The following is a 21498-nucleotide window of genomic DNA, read 5'->3' as shown; positions in this document are numbered from 1 at the left end:
TTACCTTGTTGAAGCTCCGTCCTGCAGAATCCTTCTCGCTGGGTCTGAGCTCCTGCAGCTGCGCATCCAGGATGTCCACCAGCTGCTCCATCAGGCGCACTGAGGAGCTGACGTCCCCGGCAAAGATGGGTCCTTTGGTGTGCTTGGCTAATTCATTGGCCAAGTTAGCCGCGTTTTCACCGCTGCGGATCTGCATGGGGAGAGAGTGAGTAATGCGAATGAGAATACGAAAAGACAGACTTGGAGGGCTCTTTGCGGCTCTGTTTCTAACATAAAAATCACACTTGAATGAGTCCTTGAAATATTGGTTATGAAAAGAGGGTTTAATGTTTTCTTCACACAGCAGAAGCTGCTATAGTGGCAGTTTTTTCTTTTTTTATTGTGTGCTAAGGCAAAAGAAAAAAACAAGTCTACAAAGAGTGGTTTGCAAAATAAGACTATGGTGCAGATTATACAGAAGGTAAAAGGCTTTTAATCAAAGGGCACAATGTCAGGTACTTTTGTCCCTTATTTCCGAGTCGGGTGCCAAAGCAAACGAGTCCACGTGGTGGATTTGGAACAGATTACATGTCGGATGCTCTTCCTAATACAACCGTCCTATTTATGGGCCAGCTTCTGACCTCCCAGTTTCAAACTGGGTGAAGGTGTTAACCACTACACCACTAACCAAAATGTAAAATCAAAATCACTAAAATGTAAATACACAATTATACACACTGCAGCTTCATGGTGCCTTTCCTACTGTCCCTCTGTATAATGCAGTTTGTGTCATTTTATTTTGTTAACACAAAATTTGGATCGTTTTAACTCCGATATTTCACTTTTTTCTTTTTTTGTAGTCGTCTTCTATAAAACCAAAAATATAGGACACATCAGCCCTTTTTGTCATCCTGCTTTCGAGTGATTCTGACCCAGATTTGCTTCCATGTTTATATTTTTTTTCCAGTGAATAGTTTACTTTTGCAATTGACGTCCTTTACAGGAACACATTATTTTTGTCTACTCCTTATTTTAAGAAAAACACTTAGATGGAAAACAGCGAGGCAGAGCTCATACAAACCTTCTGGGCTACTTGGTTGACCCAGTGGGAGGTGCAGTTGCTGAGATCAGGGCCCTTTGGGTGCCAGTCCCCGGTGGAAAGGACACATAAATAAGATGCTGTGCCTGACAGAAAAAAACCAAGAAAACAAACAAGAAGAGAACAGTCAAGTTGAATCAACTCAAATCAAATACATATTTTTTATGAGGCTGCTCGCTGAACAACAAAGGCAGAAACAGAGATCAAAGGAAGAAATTGCACACAAGCAACACAATCATGCAAATTGAGTATTTATATGTAGAACATATATGAATCCAAAACATTTTTGTGCACATGACAACATAAGCATGAGCAGATGTTTCTTCTTAGTTTTCCCCACTTTGTCTATCGAGACAATGTACAGAAAACTAATTTTGTTAGCCTGTTATTGCTACAAAGTGACACGAGTTCATATACAATCAAATGAGGAACACACAAACAGCTGAGCCTCAGTCAGTCAGAGACTGCTTACGCTAACAGCCACTGCTGATTCCTTTAAGTTAAATCTTTTATAATTAGAGAAAAAAGGAATATCTAACAAACACGGGGATGTTCTCTCGAGAGCTGTCGGGTCATATTGAACGCAGCGAGCAGTCGGCCCTGAGATGAGAGAGAGAGAAGGAAAGACGGCCCTGTTTACCTCGTGTTCCCTTGGGACAAGGTCGCTCAACAAGCATGCCCCTCTGGGTCTGAGGCCACATTATGTCTCTTTTCTCAATTGTCTTGCAGAAGCGTTCAGGTAAAGGGAAAGACTCCAGGGGCGGAGGGGAAGGAGTCTGTGGGATTACAGGACGTGGCCTGGGCGTTCCCCTGCTGCGCTCCTTGTACCCTGTTGTGGTGGTATTGTTGTCCACACCCCAGTGCACCGTGGTTGTTGTTGTGGTGGTTGTCGTTTTTGTAGGCGGAGTCGTGGTGACTTCTGAAAACGGCGGTGCTGTGCAACGGGAGAGAAAAAACAGAAGTCAATATTTGGGTGGAGCGCCGCTGTGTGATCTGCGCTGGGTTGGATGGGGTTGGGGGAGAACACGACGAGTCTGGATCTCACTGGGATACATTTAGTGTTTCTCAGCCTCCGAAAACACGATGCAGTGCTGTGAATAAAAATAATAACCAAATGGTAAGTTGACCTGCGGTTGCTGTGTGAGGTCAGCTCATTAGTGTGGCACCCCTGTTGTGCAAAACACATAATACCGAGGATTTGCTAAGAATATTCAACCTGGCAGCTTTTCAAAGCTTGACCTTCTGGTGGGCAGAAGTCTTCATGTACAACTAAACCTTAACGGCGCCCCCTGTAAGCAACATTCCCATTTTTTTCCTCAACACGTTCGACGCTGTAATGCTTATACATCCAAGTACCCTGTTGTGTAAATTGCCACTAAGTGCTTTGTGCAACAAGCGTATTTGCTTTCCCGTTGACTATGGCTTATCCAAGGCACTCAGTCTGAAGCGAACAAGACAATAATTACAGTAACATCCTCCTGCCTGGCAATCATTCTTGCCTGGAAGATTTTGTGGCATGGCTGATTAAATTTCACTAGAGCAACACGGAACCTGTATGTGCAGCCATGGTGCCAGAACATTCATTTTACAGTTGTTTCTCCCTACAACTCATACTCTGATAAAACAGGTGTGCAGTAACTCTTCCAATGCCCCGGGCAAAAACAATATGTTTCAGTCCCAGGAAAGGAGAAAAATAGTGCAGTCCTTACATTTAACATGAGCCACTAAGGAAAAACTATGAAGACATTTTTCATGTGATACACCGGAGGAGTGAGAGTAACGCTGTAATTACATTTCATAAAAGTTGAACATAAGGGAGCTTTATAGATGAAATGTTGATAAACACTGACTATTTGATATAAATCTGCAAGTGCAAAAAGAAAGCAGAACAACCACCTCGGAAAAAAACATATTTGTTGGTTGAATTTAACAGAAAAAAGCCGAATCAATCAAAAGGAGCTCTGAACGTTATGCGATCTAATCGCATTTGAGTACTTTGATTTCCTCCATTAGGCTGCCTATAGAGCATGCAGAAAATGCGAAGAGGTGCTGTTACACTGCCGGGGTTGAGCACAGTTGCTGTCGGTGCTGCAACACCTTGTGAAATAACAGGTGAAGGTAGAGACGAGGCAGAAAGTGAGAACGAGGAGATAATCTGAGGTGGAAGGGGTGAGGCAAGAGAAGCGGAGAAACAGAGGGCGACGATGGGAAAATTCAATAAGAGTGGGGTCAATAAGAAGACATTTTCGGCGTTCTGGTGAACCCCTGGTTCCATATCTATCGCCTCTTATCTGACTCAACCCTCACACACACACACACACACACACACACCAATTCTTCCATCACCAAAGGCCCCATCGTGTGGATCAGAAGCTTCAGCACAGTGGAGCTGAAGGGAATCGTCTTTGAGGCTGGCTGCCACCTGTGGAGAATTAGGCTCTATTGACCAGAGGAGATGACTCTCTGTGCTCCCTCCTGTTGAGGGAGGCTATAGGACGGCATACACACAAACACACACACACGCACAAGCAGGTGACATGAAGGTGTACACAGCTGACTGGCTGTTTTGACACTGAGCTGAAGGCAGATTTGGCTGGCTGGTCGGCTGGCTTCACCTCAGCATCCCCCCTTCTCTTGTCCCTTCTCCCCTACCTGTATCCTTTTACTCAACACAGTGAAATTCTTGGCTGCACAGCCTGTCACAGCAGTTGAGAGACAACCTGTGCTTAGTGTCCTTTCAGCACCAGCATTTAGCTGGCTGGGAGAAATGTTTGTCTCTATTCTGCACCAATATCCTTTTATTGCTATAGCCCCTTTTTTTCTTTCTTTCTCTTTTTTAAGACTCACTGAGAAGAATCAGAGACGTGAAAGCAAGCTTTGCAGATTCCTGGTTGACTTTACAAGCTGTGGCAATCAATGCTGCGGCTCGGTCTAAAGGAAACGAATGTGTGTCAACGCAGTGTTAAAATGATTATCGTTGTTTCTTCATAAATGTCTGGGTCAGAGTTGCTTGGCAAACTTCCACAAGGCTCCCAAGAAACTGTGGGGCCCCTTTATGGGTTTCTCATTTCCAAAGTATGAAAGATGATAAGGCTAAAAATCCCAGTCTCTGTGGGTGGGAGGTTTAGGATCCAGACAGAAATGAAATGAAAATAAATTGCTGTTCGGCAGCGTGATTCAAGATAAAGGGCTCACCACTACAGCCAATAAATCAAAGAGGCATCTGCTGTAATCCAAGCACATTCCTTTTGCATGTCAACTAACAACTGTATCTTGTCTATACTCTCATTCAACAGGACTACATGCAAAAGCAAAAAAAAATTGCTGTGATGTTGGGGTTTACGCGCTAGTTAAAACGACCGCAATCTTTTTATTCTCTGATGGTGGGTGCCTGCTGTCAACAGCAAAGCTGGGAATATAATTAATGTTGGACTCTTGTTGATATAGAGCTTGAACTGAGGGGTTTCCGTTTGAGAGGGACGACCCTGTGGCTTACAGAAAGGGCTGCAGGGTGGATTGAAAAAAACCAAAGAATCAGTTAGCTACGAAAAAAACCCCAATAAAACTCTTGCTGCTCTGATTGGACGCCATCAGAGCTTCGTTAATGAGCAGTACTGGGAAGAAAACGCATTATTTAAAATGGCTCAATTAATCCAGTTTGGAGGTTTCATGTCATGTTTATGATGCAAACTAATCCGCTTTCCAGTGTGAAAACGAGGCTAATGTGGATGTAGGCTACACTTCCCACAGAGATCCGTGCATAAACAATGCAGCCCCTCTGACCACTGCTGCTCCCGTGTACGTAGCTTGTCATCCCGTAATCCTACCAGAAACACAATAATCTCATTACCGTTATGCCATAGACTGGTTTAATTTAATCCAATGAACGCTAGGAGGAATTAACCCAAAGGCATTAAAATGGACACTCTTCTCAGGTAGTCACTTCTTCACAGAGATGTCTAAGTGGATGGTTTTTATAAGCAGAGCAAGCAGAGCCGAGTGAGGGATGGCTATCGATCTGTTGGCGGTGCTGCAGCAGGCCTTTCCAGACCTTTTCAGATTCATAACATTAAGCAAATAGTTCTGTTTTCCATTGTGGCAACACATGCCTTGACACTCCTGAACTTTCCCTGTGCGACGTTCCTTTGATTATGACAAAAGAAGCAAATCCCACGTTCGGGCTATATATCGAATCCAGGACAGGATCCTTGATTATTATGTCTGTGCTGCACTCAGCCCAAGGGGAAGCTTCAATTAGCTGTCATACAGTGGGAGCGCACAGAGTGATATTCTCCAAAGCACTGCCACTAGTCAGGGCAGACTTATTCATAACCTCTTTGTGAGATTCAACACCCACACATTGTTGCACTTGAATGTATCTCGGTGGTTCGGTTATTACCACAGGGGTTACAGGCCTCGGATTGATGACAGACAATAAGATGGGAAATCGAGGAGAGGAGCATGTCAAGTTTTGAGCCAGTGCAAAGCATATGCATGGATGCAACACACACACACACACACACACACACACACACACACACACACACAGGCCAGATGAGACTTTACCAGGACTCGGTATTCACGGCGAGGTGACAAATGAAAACCGACAGCGTGTGTGTCTTTTATATTATGTTTAATGGCTTCACTTTCAGTAGGCACCGCATGGTTGTTCATCAGGGTAATGTTTCATACACATTATCAGGTGCTGTTTATCTTGTGAGGGAAGGGAAAGTGGTTTAGCATTCGTTTCAGCTAATTTGCCACATTAAAAGCTAAAATAATTATTGGATGTCACTTATCACCTCCTCTATCCCCTGCTTTGTCATGGAATAATCACATGATGGGAAGTGAAGCTGCTTAAGAGATTTACTGTACCGCTTGTACCTACTGTACCATTTTTGAGAGAGGGAAAAAAACAACCTTTTTGTGCTACAGTGAAAGGCTTGTGGTAATCACACGCCCATGAAAGGGGAAAAAGTTAACGAGCCCATGAAACCACAAAACAGATCCAGGCCTGTTTCTGCCATCAATAGCGACCCGTGATAGGCTTTTGGGAAGGGGACCAACGAACAACCCATCGGCTTTAGAGCCGCTCGACACTGAGCGCAGGCTAATTGAAATAAGGCGCTGAAGTGTGAGAAAAACTGTAAATAATTCTCTGTGCTAATACTGCTGATGCGTCCCTGTTTCCAGCGCGCACGGCGCTCGTTGTCTCCGGGTCCCGCCTTGCATCGAAGTTCATATGGAAATGGAGCTGTTCTTGAGTACGAAACAGCGTGATGATTTATAATATGTTTGTGATGCATTTTGATATCTACCAATAATAACAATAATACACAAAGGAAATTGGATTACACATCTTTCACTCTACGCCGCGTTTGTAGCTGTGGAGGGAACACAGCGTATGATTGCTTGTGTATCAGCAGTAAATATTAAGAAAGGTGAGTGAAAATTCATATAATTTCCCATGAGTCATGTCCTTGTGAGGTGTGTACAGTACACATCTATGTCTTAGGGAACCTAATAGTTGGATTATGTTATTTTCTGTTGTCTCCAGTGTTTCTGTTTCACACAGCAGCACTGGAGGCAACACACACACACACACACACACTTTGAAGGAAGCAGAGACATACATATACACATTTACACATTCATATACACTCTCACACACAAAATGTATGGAGAACAGACTTAGCAGCTGCCAGACTGCCGCCTGTTTTCTTTTTTTTTTTCCTTGCAGCTTTCTGAACCGTACGTGCCTCAAATTTCAAGCGTTAACTCAAAGTGTGCCAGGCAGACTGATATGCAACGCTGTGCACAGGAGAGGGTATCTATTTTGGGGCAGTCACATGCACGTGCACGAGCGCACGGAGATGCACACCCAAGCGGCTGCGTGTGCATGTGTGAGCACGGGAGCTGCAAAACGCAGAAATCCATGCAAACCCGCAGATTAGAGAAACACAGACTCCCATAGACACAATAATCACGCCTGTGTGAAATAAATCTCCTCAAAGGCGTGTGTCAGGGAGTGATGGGGGACCATTGTGATGTCTGAGTAATAATTCTTTTAATACGCCTTGTTTCACAGTCAGACTGTAATCAAACAAGAGACTGTGGATCCCCTTGGCTATAGGACTCAGTGTAACTATAATCACCCCTCCTCCCCTTTATGTAAAACAACTCTTTGTGACATTCTAAATCATAACCCCGGGTTTGCTATTGCCCACATCTTGTGTGCTGTCAGTGGAGATTATTTGGCCATGTTGTTTATACTAACGTAACATCAGCTTGTAAGGCTGCATTCCAAGTGAAGTTCCAACTAGCAGGTCGGGACTGTGGGATAAGCTCTGAAATGGTATTCTTTATCCAGTGGCCAGTGCTCAGTGCTGGAGTAACAGCAAAGATCGTGATCATATTTCAGAGGAAACAGGTGACCTCCTAACCTGATGTGTAATAGCCTTTATTGCCACCAGATGGTTCGTTATTATCCCACAAAAGTAATATCTGAGACGCTGTGAATAATAGTCCAAATCCCCATTGTGGAATTTCCCTTTTTCATCAGCCTAGTTAAATTCACTCCTATATCATAACCAAAAAGGAGAACAGCGGTGTTATGATGTAGACAGAATAACTAAATTGTGTTTAAAAAGATACGGGGGAGGAATAAAGAGCTGAAGCAGGCGGACAGATATTAGAGAGTTTTGCATTCTAAAAGCAACAATGGAGACATTTAGCTGACAAAATTGGAAATATCATGCACCTGGGCAGAAAAATATGAGATTTAGGGACGTATTTAAGCCGCTCAACAAAATATGAAACTTGCTGAATTTACCTGTTCCGACCAAGAAGCAGGCCTGCCAAGAGGTCAGCTCGCTGTGGGGGGATTTTTATACAGACTTGCTGCAGTGAGATGTTTCATTTGGTTGAGCCTTGGCTGGCCGGGCTTGTGCGGTCAGAATTAGAGTCACCTTGACAGAGGCGAATAGTTACTTACCAAGAATTTATCAGTAGAAAATCCAACTACGAACAGATGGGAAATATTGGATTTTACTTTTTTTTTTTTATAATGAAAATATTGATCCTTAAAAAAAAAAAAACAGTGGAAATGACTTCTTAATGACAGCCAGCAGTGTGTGAGCCGCGTGCTCATGTTATGATGGCCATCTTTGCCCTGTTGTGTGTGTGCAGTTCTCCATGAGGCAGAGCTAAGGATTTGCTCAAATCCACTCATTTAGTGTGCACTGCTCTCACTAGGCATTATTTGAGCAGTCTGACTTAGGCTTTAGCCCGACTTCAGCAGAGAAGTCAAACAGATGCCTATGGGTGACGACATGCTTGCAAAATGCAAACATGTGGATCTAAGTCGCAGCTCGTGTACATTCACAGAGAAGGAGGACTTAAAAGAAAAAAAATAGCTAGTTTGGATCAGCTGGAGGGCAAAGCAGAAACGAGGCACTGATGTGATCGGTGCTTAATGTTACACCGTGATTGCACTTGCTTGCGGAGGCGCCGACGGACAGCTGTGGACACCATGGATGAGTAGTTGTTCTTATTAAAACGGTCTTCTGGGACGACGCGTGCTTGTAAATCTACACAGGCAAGCCTGTGACGACAAATTTGAAGGCACGCCATGGCAGCGTGTAGCTTCGGTTTCACTGATGACAAAATTGGCATCGCTGTGACCAAAGGTGACTATCGTATATTCACGGACGTGAAAAGGGTAAAACATGCTTTAGGAGAGATATGTGGATTTGGTTGTCAGAGTTAGAGTGGGTTTGGTCCGATGGCATCAGGCACCAACCAAGACAATGAGTGTCTGCAACTCAGAAATAAAGAAATAAAAGAAAGAGTAAAGCAGCACAACTGAATGCAACAGAAACAACGACGGCGAGAAACCATGTGACTGAAACGGACAGAAAAGAAAACATGAAGACAAAAACAGAAAGGGTGATTTTCCACATCGATACCCTCCCCATCCACACCGCTGTGTCCACACTTGATTGTTGTCAAGGCAAACATGTTTTTAACCCATCCTGAACTGTGATCCTGCACCACAGTGAGCAGACACAAAGTTCTTACCACCTGACCAGAAATAGCCTCACACACATTTTCAAAACTGCACAGCCTGGCTAAACAAAGAATAAAAAAAAGATGGTTTTGATCATTGTGGCTAATTTATACATTTTTTAAGGGTGTGGCTGCTTCGAGATGTTTTTCAGTGTCGTACTAAACGAAACTGTCAGGACTGCATATGTTGTAACTAGCTAAAAGTAGCATCCCTTTTACTGAGCCTGGGAAGTGGCACCTCCTTATCCAAGCCGGCTACTCGACAATCGCAACACCTTAAAAAATAATAAAGAACAAATTCAAACTCGAGGACACATAAACATCCATGCTCTATACATTTTAGCGGAGCAGCTTAGATGGCTGCGAAAGCTTAATGATGATGTTGACAGTGTCCATCTTTTTACACCCCTTCCTTGTTTTCTCTCTAAATGTTGCCACGCACAAGTTGACCTCCATGTAAGCACCACAGAAGACAGAAATGAATCATAGTGGTGCTTATTAGAGAGCTGTATATTTATCAGACTATAAGAGGTAAGCTCTCTAGGGTGATGCTAATGCATATGAGTCACAAGCATCTGTTAACAGCTGAACATTTTTGCACTGTAAAGCACTTTCATAACACACCAACTACAGGGCATTGTTTTGACCACATGCAGACTTTTGTAAGCTAATTGGCAACTCGCGTCGGTGAGCCGTACCTTATAATTTTAGACAAATTGGGTCATTTTCTTTCTTACGATCCCTACTTGCGAATGTTGTAATTTGACTGTGCAGCGCAAAGATTGAAACTGTATGCAAATGTATTGACATTTGAACAATTAGAGAGGCGGTTTTGATTTGCGTGGGTGTTAACTGGAGCACTGGGGGCTTTTATACAGTAGTATTTTGCAGTGCGGGATAAAATAAAAGATTTCCAAGGCTCACCTGTGTCCCATCCTGGAAATGTCACAGCTTGTTTTTACCCACTTTGGGTATAAAAGGCTTTGGAGATGCTTACGCGGTGGTTTGAGGCCACATATCAGAGCTTGGCATGAATACATTCTCCACAGAAATGGGTGCATAATGAGTTCTCTTTGGGAATACCTCATTCAAATCCATGTAATCGTCTCACTTAAAAAATGCAACAAAGGAATGTGCCTTTTGCATTGGCAAAACCACTTTATTATATTGACGTTGGTCAAAGCCACGAGAGGGACTTGCTGACCCATATAGCGTCCACTTCCAGTGGAGCTGATTGTTGAATCGGAGCCCATCCACTCCCACATAATCCTACAAGAGATGATCTTGTCTCTACACGAGCAATGCTATTGGACTTGACAAGAACCCAAATGTCTGTCGCATAAAGCCTCAGCGTCACTTTGATGCTTAGCGTTCCATGACGGATCAAATCAAGTGACTGAGTTGTTTGTGCATTGAGAAATGGCAATAGAGCAGAAAGTGCAGTAAAAGTAAAGTTTTGGTCTTGCCCCTACCAATTCCATCAGCTTCTATTCATTCTCTGAGATTCCCTTTAAAAGTAGAACGACCTGCAGATATTAGTCAAAAGTTTAACACAGCCCTATAAATACTGAAAGCGTGGAACTATTTTGCATGTTGGATTCTTAGGGCTAAAACACTGTGCACCATATGGTGATTCAACAAATAGAAAAAGTAAGAAACTATTACTTTGCTGCTTAAATCCTCTTGTTACACGGTAAGTAACTACTGGATGTTTGTCTGACTGATAATGGGCCAAACTCATCATTCAGCAGCAGAATTTTGCAAGTTTGGGCCAGTTACTGCTACACTCATACACAAACACACCTTTGTGCGTGTGCATGTAGTCTAGGCTTTAGTGCATGAGAATGTTCTTTTAGTTTCCTTCTTTTTTCTTTGTCGCTGCTGCTAAAAACGTATAGGTTCAACTTTTAACACCACAAAAGCATTCTGATGGCTTGTTTCAGTGGCCAGTGATGCAGCCACTGAAACGAGCATAAAGATATCAAAGAGAGGGCGTCCTGTGACAGCCAGAAAAAATTGCCATCATTTATGTGTCAACATCAGCCATGTGGGAGGACAAGTTTATTGACATCTTGATGATCATCCTGGACCATTCTCCCTTGCTCTCATCGACTGCAACTCAACATACATTAGTCAGCAACAGGGCCAGGCTCATGTCTCATTTATCAAGGGGAGAGAACTGAGTCCTTGTAGACATTAAAATAAAGATGAGAGAATAAGGAAACCCTAAGGAGAAGGAAATGCAGGATGTCAGAGACTGTATATTTCTTAACGTACTAGACAGGAAGTGAAGTGGGCTCTTTTTGATGCTTGAGAGGTATCTGTGTGAATAAACAAGCTAGCACAGTGTGATTTAAGACACACAGACAACTGGAGTGTATTCTTATATCAGGGCAGATCCTTTTAAAGCCTCTTATTTTGCTATCGGTGATCAGTGTCCATTTAACAAATGAAAAAGTTGATTGAGCATGCAGTGTGTGTATAAACAGCTTAATACGGGAAGCCATATCAGTTAATCTGGAAAGACAATGCTGACTGCTTCATAGTCAGTTTGCTGGTTATAAACACATAATGCACTAATTGATTCTCATTTGTTAGGAGAAAAAAATAACACGACCGCTTTTACAGTGACTGTCGGGAAATTTAAGGGAATGGCCCAAAACCAGCTTATTTTTGATTTCTTCAAATGAGTACGTGAATGTATGTTCAGGCATGACTAAAATAAGGTAACGGATTCTGACTGCAGAATACGCCTCAATTGTTCAAAATTTGTAGGTAAAACTCGATATATTGATAAAGTATTTAGTGGAAGAACTTCACGCAAGTTATAAAGATCATTTTTTAATTTTATTTGGCCAGTGAACCCTGTGCATTTTACCTCAGACCTGGTTTGCATTGCCTAGGCTGATGCTGTTCCACTTGCTGAACCCAGTCTAGCAGCCCTAGGCCGTGCCCTATCAATACCAAAGTGGACGAGCCAACGCATTAATAAATATTGAGCTCTTGGATAATCTGTGAAAAAGTTGCTTGACCTCTGTGGCTCATCATTAACTATGCTGAGCATTACGTGGACTTAGGATTCTGGGTGTGGAGGGATTAAGATAATTACCGTTATTATATTCTCAGCGTAAGGACGATTGCAAGCCTTGGCTGGTCTCCGCTCAGCTCTTGACAGCTAAATTAAAAACACATGCTGCCGATGTGACCCTGGATGATTGATCCGTCTCTTTTTTGTCTGCATCTCTTTCTGTCTTAAGGAGAACCTTGAATCCTTACACTTCAGCTAGAGACTGTAAAATGAAGTGGGGGGGGTTCTCTCGCTTTTTTTCACTTTTTAATGGCCAACAGAGATTTCAAGTTTCAGCATCACTGGGGAATTATCTAACCTTGCCCCAGGCCAGACTTTGCACCTGTCCAGACATGTATGTTTCCAGAGGTGAGAGTATCTCTCTCTCTTCCTGTCTTACTCACTCTCAAAAAAAAAAAGAAAGGAATATGCTAGCAGGGGTCCCTGGAGCCTTAGCACCAGGGACTCAGGGAACGCCCGGATGGTAAACCTCCCAAATCCCCATGATGCTGATCCCTTATGATATGGTAACTGGCTTCGAGGTGTTGTTTACCACAGAGCCCCGCTCACTTCAATGCTTTCCTACACTCCAAAGCTTCCCATAACATATCTAGCACATATTAGATTCTAAATTAAAAATCAGTCAGCTGTGACACTTGATACATAGATGGGGATAGCAGAGGAATATAAAAGTGCACTTGACAGGAACTAAAATCACAATCTCAGCAATGCAATTTAACACTATTGTCTGCAGGAGAAATGATCGGGGCGACGGTTTCTTACCATGTGCCGGATCAGGCAGGCCAAACTCCAAGTTGTACCTCAGGATGTAAAAGTTATTCCACACATAGAGCTGGTTATCTCGCGGATTATAATCCACAGCTGCAATGTACTGGTACTGGTTGGGAAAGTGGATATCAACGTATTCCCCACGGTTCTGTTTGGTATTGTAAATATAATCAATCAGGCTCTTGCTGACTTCACTTTCATTGTCTTCGTAGGTGGAGCGGACCACATAGAGTACTCCACAGACCATGAAGGCATTGGAGGCTGAGCGCTTGTCATAGGTCGTTTCCCAGGTAGCTTCAAATCGTAGCGTGTAGGGGTTCAGCTGGCTGATCACCATCATACCATTGTTCTGCTCTGTGGCATAAATCACCCACAGCCCGTTCTCATCCACCGCCAGGTCAATGTCTGTTTTTCCTCCCCACTTGTAGGGCGACGTGTCGTGGTAGTTGGCGTTGTTGATGATCGCCTCACCGCTTTTGATTCGAGTCCGCAGGTCAAACTTCACGATGTTTCGGGTACGCTCCTTGTTGAAAAACACCGCCCCGTCGTAGACCACAAATCCAGTCCCATCCACCCGGTGCGGCAGCTTGTAGGTGATGGTTTGACGGGCATTTTGAAAGTCATCCAAGGAGGAGTACTCGATTAGAGTGTCTGTTCGGTACGGAGTCCAAGGCATGAAGTAGATTTTGTCGCCGGCTTGCAGTGGGTCTTTGCACCAGGCTCCAGCTTGCTGCTCCGCTTCAAATATAAAGGAAGGTTCACCGACAGCTTTCAGAGTCCCAGGACAAAGAAAAACTAGCAATGGAGAAAGAGTAGAATGAGAAGCAGAAAGGTTAAAATGTGAAAAGCATATACATATATATACACACGCTTAAATAGCCGATTTAATAGCTAATTTCTTCATTTTGTTTTACAGGTTGTCCAATAAGAGTGGGGACAAACACATATCAACGAGTGGCCAAAACACAACTAACATCTATAGCCAATATGAGGACGTTTTGTGCATAGAAAGAAAAAATACAAAGAAATAGAAAAGTTATTAAGCATAATGTTTAAATATGTAGTAGTCGGAAACGAAAAGAAGACTGGCCTCATAGACATTAACTGTTGAGTAAAACACAAATGAGGGGAAAACATAACAGAAACAAAACTTAACATAACAATTGGTCCTGTAAATAAAAGTATGCAGCCAACTAAAGTCACTTGGCAACAGACGGGAGAGGTTATGTCAGAGCAGGAGTCAACGGAGTCTGCAAAATGTGTATACTCTGATGTCTCAGTTACACCACCTATTCTAATGGTATATACCTGAGAGGCTCGTCATTACGAAGTGGTGCAAATATCACAATCATTCAAATTGAAAAGTAATAAAAAATGTTTGGTTTCTTTTCTTTGAAAGGGTCTCTTGAGGTGTTTTTGGTTGTTGTCTGAGGTAAAGGAGGCATAAGAATCAACGGAGAAAAGAGCAGCAAGTGGTCTGGTGAGAATAATGGGGAAAACAGTGAGAAGGGTAGGGATCTTGAAGAGAAAAGGGACAGTTGATAGCAAAAGCTTGAAAAGAAGGCCAGGAAACACTGTTACCATGGCATGCTATGGAAAAGGGTTTAGAAGCCAAGCAATATGAGATTCTGCTGAGTAGCAAAGCACCCAGGGAGAATGAGAAGAGGACGCCCCTATGGACTGCAGCCAATATTCCCCCATTTACATCTTTTGGCTGCTTGTGTACCGTCTTTATATGGCCAGCTTTACTTCCCTTGTAGCACTACACTGGCTGCTAACGTTACAGTTGGGGGGTGCGGAGGTTCTGACGATAACGTCTGCAATGGGTTTCTAGAGGCCACCATCGGAAAATAGGTAACTGACAACTAGATGCCACAAAACAAGGAGCTAGGGTTTGGGTCGTGTCTGTTATTTACCTTTTTGCTCCACTTCTATTTTAAGCGTTGGAAGAGAGAATGAAAGGGGTGCAAGGGAAAAAAACAGATTAATATGAATTAAGTGTCATCGCCACGATTACATATGCAGAAACACGTTATGAGACATGGAACAAGACGGGTACACCTATTAGAAACAGGAAAGTTGTGAGAAAGATGACACACAGACGTCAAAGTCCTGTCTCAGAAAAAGGGTTAGATTAGAGCACCAAAAACTGTGTGGTCACATTTGGCGTCATGACTAATTGTCAAAGTAGTTTTGTAGCAAAGTGGTGGGTGGATTTTTTTTTTCATTGGCAAGTGAGAAAATTGTTATTAACATACGTTCAGTTTTATATCCACGACTCTAACCATTTCAGAAAAATCTCTCTTTAGTTAGAAATATGGTAAAAATTTGCATAAAGTAAAAGTCACATTTTTGTCTCTCAAAGAAACTGAAACCCTGTCTTACAGTTGGACAGATCACACGATACTTTCTAGAGTGTGACTTTTCATTCCCTTAAATCCACTCACCACCAAAACTCAATCAAGATTGATTATTTCCTTTTTCTAAGTGGAAAGTTGTACAAATACACTGCTCAAAAAAAGGTAAAATTTAGGGAGCAATCCATTTCACCTGCTTTGGTGCAATGAAAGCTACAACAGGCACACCGGAGAGGCAACGACATGACAACAGTTTAGCAGGTGGTGGCCACAGACCATTACTCTCCATGTCCTTCCTGCACCACGTTTCTCTGCTTTTGCTTTTTGCTAGCGTCCTTGTCAACACTGTTATCACGAGACGCTCCATGCAGCACATTCAGGTTCCTGTAGGAGCGTATGTTATGAGAACTGGACAGGGCCTCCCCAATCCCAGCCCTACAAAATGACCCCAGTAGGCTATTAATACGAATACCAAACGGTCACACGCCATGAAGACGGGACTAGGGGCTGACGTCCTTTGGTGTGGCCTTTAGCACAGTGCAGCTTGATTGGCATTCACCAGTGAACATCAGAATTGGCATGTTCTCCGCTGACACGCCATGAGAGCAGCTTCACACTGAGTACAAGTGACAGACGTGAAAGAATCTGGAGATGCCTTGGTCAGTGTTATGCTGCCTGCAGTAGCACTGAGCATGAGTGCTTAGCAGTGGGTCAGTGATGGACTGGGGAGGCATATCCTTGGACAGCTGCACAGACCTCCACATGCTAAACAGCTGATCACTGTTAGGTACCAGGATGAAATCCTCAGACCCACTGTCAGACCTTATGCTGTTGCTGTGGGTTCTTCTAGTGTATAGGTAATTCCTGAACAGAGGCATCGATGCCATTGACTGGCCTTCATTTCCCCAGACCTGAATCCAACTGAGAACCTCTGGGAGCACCCAGACTGTCTCGGATGTCACTGATGAAATGATCCAGGTCTAGAAGGAGATCTGCCAGGTCACCGTCTGCTATCTCACCCAGAGCCACACTATGACACCAGTTGAAGCAGCCTCTAATTTCAATTTTAAACTTTGATTGGTGGTATAATTTTGAACCTTGCCTGCAAAGGGTTTATGAATTACACATTTTATATCAAAAAAGCTTTTCTATGTGTGATTTAAGTGGGGGGTTTTTGAGCAGTGTAATTGATTACATCGTGTTATTCAATTAAAGCAGGTTTTAATATAATAAAGATCCAATTTCAATTTTGTGGGAAAAATACAATGCAAAAGTCTCCATGTAACATTTTTATCATTATTTTCACTTTTAAAAAGATGAAGCCATGCACAAATAAGTTCATTGCAGACCAAGGGAGCAGGTAATCACTGTAAATTGTTGGAGCAAAATGCATGAATATACCTCTCGTGCACTCACTGTGGAAAAATGTATTTAATTTTATGTTCCATAAGAGCGTGCGCAATCTGAATAGATGTTTTTGTGTCCATATGAGTCTGCTATAAATTAGCCATCATGAGCGCATTCAAACAAGGCACTCTGAATGCACTTGTGCTAATAAGCATTATTCAGTCCATTAAACTGAGATGTCAATAGCCGATAAAACATTTCACATTTCACTAAAACTTTAAAAAAAAAAAAAGAATTCCATATGCATTGCAAGTGAGTGGCTTCTAATTCTGAACTGCAACAATACAATAATGGAAAATATATATATATAGAGAGAGCAGTATATAAGCAAGGTACATCTAAAGCCTAGATCAGACTGGACAATTCAAGACAGTACAGCAGTAATCTGTTTGTGTTGAATGTACACTGTTTAAGAGGTAACAGTGTTACAGAAAGGGAAATCCAGTCAGTGGTATTTGTACATGAACGAGAGAAAAACTGTGAGTGAGATATCAAAACAATTCTGTCACTCTGCCCTTAAAAGGCAAAAACCTGATTTAAATTTGGCTGATCTGAAATTCAAGGTAAAGAAAATTAGATTTTATTTTAACTGCTTCTTCACATCATGAGCTGTGACCAAGAGACCGAGCAGCTTATAGTGTTCGAGCACACGGTTTCAGTGTCGTTTTGTTTTTTTAAATTGTGTTTTGGACCTTAATTTATCCTCCAAGATCAAACTTCAAATTCAGCGCTCACTATTATGTCCTGATGTGTCAAGTAGTTAGAATGAGACCTCAAAACTTCAGCGAGAACAATGAGAAAACCTTGAAGTGGAAATCAGCAAAAATTTAAATTAGGTGTGTCTTTGGCTTAAGGAACCTGGTATTTATCAAATGGTACTCTTATTTAAGTGAGTTTTATTTCTTTTAATTTGAACTTTTATGAAGCGTCAACAACAAAGTAATATCTATGTGCGGAGTGTTTGAAGTGCACTCGTACTTTACTTCACTGATTCAACGATTATTTCTGCACACCTCTGATCTTGTGCCCTTCAGTCTACATTCCTATGTGTTTGTGACTGTCTGTTTTTCACAAAAAGCGTTAACGTGATCATACATTTTTATCCGAGGCCTGCAACACTCCTTTTGTATACATGTTCACATTAAAATTTGAATCCGTCACAAACTGTTGAGTCTGATCTTGGCTTCTGTGGCAAAAAAGAAAAAAAAATCTATGAAGCTTGCGATTCAAAAGGATCCACAAATGAATGCACTCCATTCTGCAGAAGAAATTCAAGTGTGCTGCACCTAACTAAGAGATCTCACATGGATAGGAATCAAACAAACTAACAACAGTTCTCAGAAGCTGCCTCAGCCACACAAAATAGAAGAGGTGAGAAGCAGACGGAGAGACGCGGGTGAAGGAAATCTGGAAAGAAAGGGAGAACACATGACCGAAGACCTGATGATGTAAGTAGAAATGTAAAAATAGAAACAGCAATCAGTGTGATCAGAAATCGGTCAGTGGATGAAGAGAGTGAGTCAGATACCCAGGAGGTTTCCTGCAGATTGCACAGGGGAAGGGAAGAAATTAAGTCAGTTTATATACAGCAACATTACAACAAGCATGAGACACATTCGAATCCACATTTAACCCAGGAAACTACATTCTTTTCTTTTCTAGGGAATTCTTGCTTTTTAAGAAGTACTTGTAATTAAATAACCCCGGTTAATAATCTGGCTTTCTATTATTTTGTGAACACATGTCTGCTGTCAACTCAGTTAGGTATCCTGGTGTTGAATTGAAGCATTAAATTAAATATACTCAAGAAAAAGGAAGGAGTGGGAGGTGTGAGGGGGCTAAACAAAGCCATCAAAGAGGACTCGATGCTCATGCTGTATTTTTTTATCCTATTTTTCCTGTTCTGGCCAACACTGTCACTCGGAGCTGAGGGGTTTACCTGTACTAACAGGTGATGAAAATGAAAATATTAGCAATGAGGCCTGCTTATGCCAACTGGCACGACTCTGCAGTTTTACAAGTAAGAATAGAGAAGGAATCATCCTCTTTTTTTCCCACCGATTCGAAATTGCTTGCATAGAACAATCTTAATAAAGAAACATCGAGGCTTTTATGTTGCCTGATTCAAGCAATTACTGGAGCCAATTCAAAGGGTGACTCAGTGCCAGGTGAAGACAAAATTTACATCCTTGGCTGGAATATGAAGCTAATGCTACTAATGAGGGCAGTTCATGACAAGAACCAAATTATAAAGCCAAAGGAGAAAAATGGTTGGAATGTAGCTAAGTCATTGCACACGCTGCTTGCACAGAAGTGTAATTATGCAAAGACTTGGAAAATAGACCGAATGGATTAAATACATTCAGCTGGTGAGAAAAAAAACAACATTTTAAGTCTTCTGTTGTGTAACTGCTACTTGTGTTTCTTGGGGACAGTGAGATTTTGAGGGGTGGTAGTTACCGGGCTAAACGAGGACACTGTCTTTGGTCCCCTTGCTGATCAGCTTAATGGGGATTTCAAGTGTTCTTTTGAAAAACATCTACTCAAGTCTGCAAATCCGGGGGTTCCTAAGCTTCTGGACTGCTGAAATGTTGTTAATCATGAACCTCTCTATTTGGCATATGATCTATTCAATCTGCATTAGTCTGACTCTACAAAATGAGATGCATGGATTAATATTATTTTTTTGCTGAGGGCTGAGGAGACAGAGGATTGGTTACAGGAGAACAACAAAACAGGCAACTTTCCTATAAATCAAAGTCTATCACTGTTTACAGTAGGGGTTGAATAGGAAAGGCTGGACTGGGCTTGTGTGGACTGAATCAGACTGGGAGAACACTATACACTTACCAGGGCAGTTGCGATAGGATACATTCTGTGTTCTTGGTCCTATTCTGGTTGGGCATGGACCTTGAGAAGCAAAAAGATGGGGCTACAGACATGCATGTTTGAAACTGTTTAGAGTGAGGACTTGTTTTTATTTTCATTGGTTAGACAGACTTTTCTAGGGCTGAGAGTCCTTGGTCAGAAGTTTATTTTTCACCACCACACTAGCAGCCTAGACTGTTTCCTCTGCGAGATGTGAAGGCAAAAGACAATCATAATAGCGGGTGGACACGAGTGCACCTTGAGGTTAATCCTACTATTAAAGTTTGCGGCATCACAGCAAGACGTAGAATCAATACGTTGCTTGACTATAAGGTGAGCTCCCCCTAGCCTCTCTAACCCCCCCAAAAAAGAAAGAAGGTAGCAGTTGAGTGCAGTCTGAGGTAGGACCTCCAGGATTCGTCTTTCCTCAGTAAGTTGGACTCGAATGCCCATTACTGCTTATTCCATGTTTAATTACAGGTCCTCAAAGCCTCAGAGAGGTTAACCTTTAAGTTGTAATGAGTTTCACCATCTAATGATGTTCACTAATGCATTCCAATTCAACACTAAGGGGAACAGCTTAAGCAGGTTTACTGGTAATGAGCAGCGTTGAACAGATGTGTTAAGGAGAAACAGAATACAGGTGTTTTATTTCGATTTCTATTTCATTTCTGTTTTGAGCTGAATCAAGACTGCAACACATCCAAAGACATCAGAGTGCAAAATACTCATTTGGATCTACAAGAGCTGCCAAATACTATTGTCCCATCACCCCAACTCTAATTATTTCAGTTCCACCTGATTAGTGATTCTGGCAATTCATCTAAATCTTTGTCATTAATCAGTTTGTAAAGGTTACACGGGGGAATTTCCTTCACGAATTGCAAATGAACATGGCAGCTTAAAGGACAAAGGAGAATTTTAATACAAAGGGCAATCTAAAGATTGTTTGGAAGCTGAATGGCAATGAATATTTTAACACCAGAGGAACAGACAAAATGTTAACGCTATCTCTTTACATGAAATATTAGCTTGTTGACTTATGAGTGGAGCTATTTTGTTCTGTTACATAATGAAACATCTGCTAACATATTTCAACACCTGTTGTGCGAATGTATATTAAGCCATCAAGGTGAGCTGTGCTTATGCCTGATAGACTTCTCCGTACAAGACTTGAGTAATGAAACACTGTCTTGCTATTAAGGAGAGTCAGCATGACTTCCTCTGCCCTCCCTCTAGTCTGCTACCTCATAACCAGGCTTGTCGATCTGCTGGAAACACAGTGAGCACATCAATAATAAGGGCCGTGTGGAAGAGGACCAAAGGGTTTTACAGGTCATATTTCATGAAAAGTTCACAGTGACACAGATGGAAGAAGAGAAGGAGAAATAGGGTGTTGGAAGGTGTTGCAGACAAAGAAAGGAGACTGTCTGGAAGAAATGGGACAGAATATGGTACAACAGGAGGAGAGACAGAGGGCAAGGAGGAAGGGGGGAAACGATGGGGAAGGGGTGTCGGGAGAGAGAAAAGGGAGAGTTTACAATTCATGACAGAAGGGCCATACTTACTGTAGGGAACACACTCATACTGGACCTCCAGGTATTTGTAGGTCCCTGGGCAGGGGTCGGGGAAGACATCTGAACCCGTGATTACAATGCACTGGGTCCGATTGTTGCATCTGACGAGAGAAAACACAGGAAAGAAACATTCACTGCTTTGTTCAAATTCATCCAGTCTCAAGCAAACTCGGCAACTGAAGGAAATCCCAGAAAGTTGACTGTTCATCTGGATGTAGTGTTCTCAGTTTGACAGGGACAGAATCAGCTGTCTGGGATTTCCTTCCCTGGGTGATTAAGCGTGTATCG

At 42.4% G+C, this 21498-nt stretch overlaps 1 protein-coding gene across 11 annotated transcripts in view; it reads right to left on the bottom strand.

Annotated features, from left to right (window-relative positions):
* adgrl2a (adhesion G protein-coupled receptor L2a) overlaps positions 1–21498 on the bottom strand; it is a 90732-nt gene that overhangs the window by 22546 nt on the left and 46688 nt on the right. For 10 of the 11 annotated variants that reach the window (XM_085433320.1, XM_085433321.1, XM_085433322.1 and 7 more), the window contains exons 4-8: positions 21202–21311; positions 12996–13796; positions 1719–2012; positions 1061–1164; positions 5–190 (exon numbers count right to left, since the gene is read on the bottom strand). In XM_085433320.1, coding sequence (XP_085289446.1) covers positions 5–190; positions 1061–1164; positions 1719–2012; positions 12996–13796; positions 21202–21311 — 1495 coding nt within the window. Of the gene's footprint in view, positions 1–4; positions 191–1060; positions 1165–1718; positions 2013–12995; positions 13797–14917; positions 14933–19615; positions 19676–21201; positions 21312–21498 lie in introns of all 11 variants that reach the window. The other variant, XM_085433324.1, reaches the window with a different exon arrangement.

The sequence above is a fragment of the Copadichromis virginalis genome, linkage group LG15 (assembly GCF_057382275.1).
Source record: "Copadichromis virginalis isolate Kocher_CV1m ecotype Utaka linkage group LG15, C_Virginalis_male_GT1.1, whole genome shotgun sequence".
In the NCBI taxonomy this organism is placed as follows: Eukaryota; Metazoa; Chordata; class Actinopteri; order Cichliformes; family Cichlidae; genus Copadichromis; species Copadichromis virginalis.
This window is presented reverse-complemented; position numbering and strand designations above follow the sequence as displayed.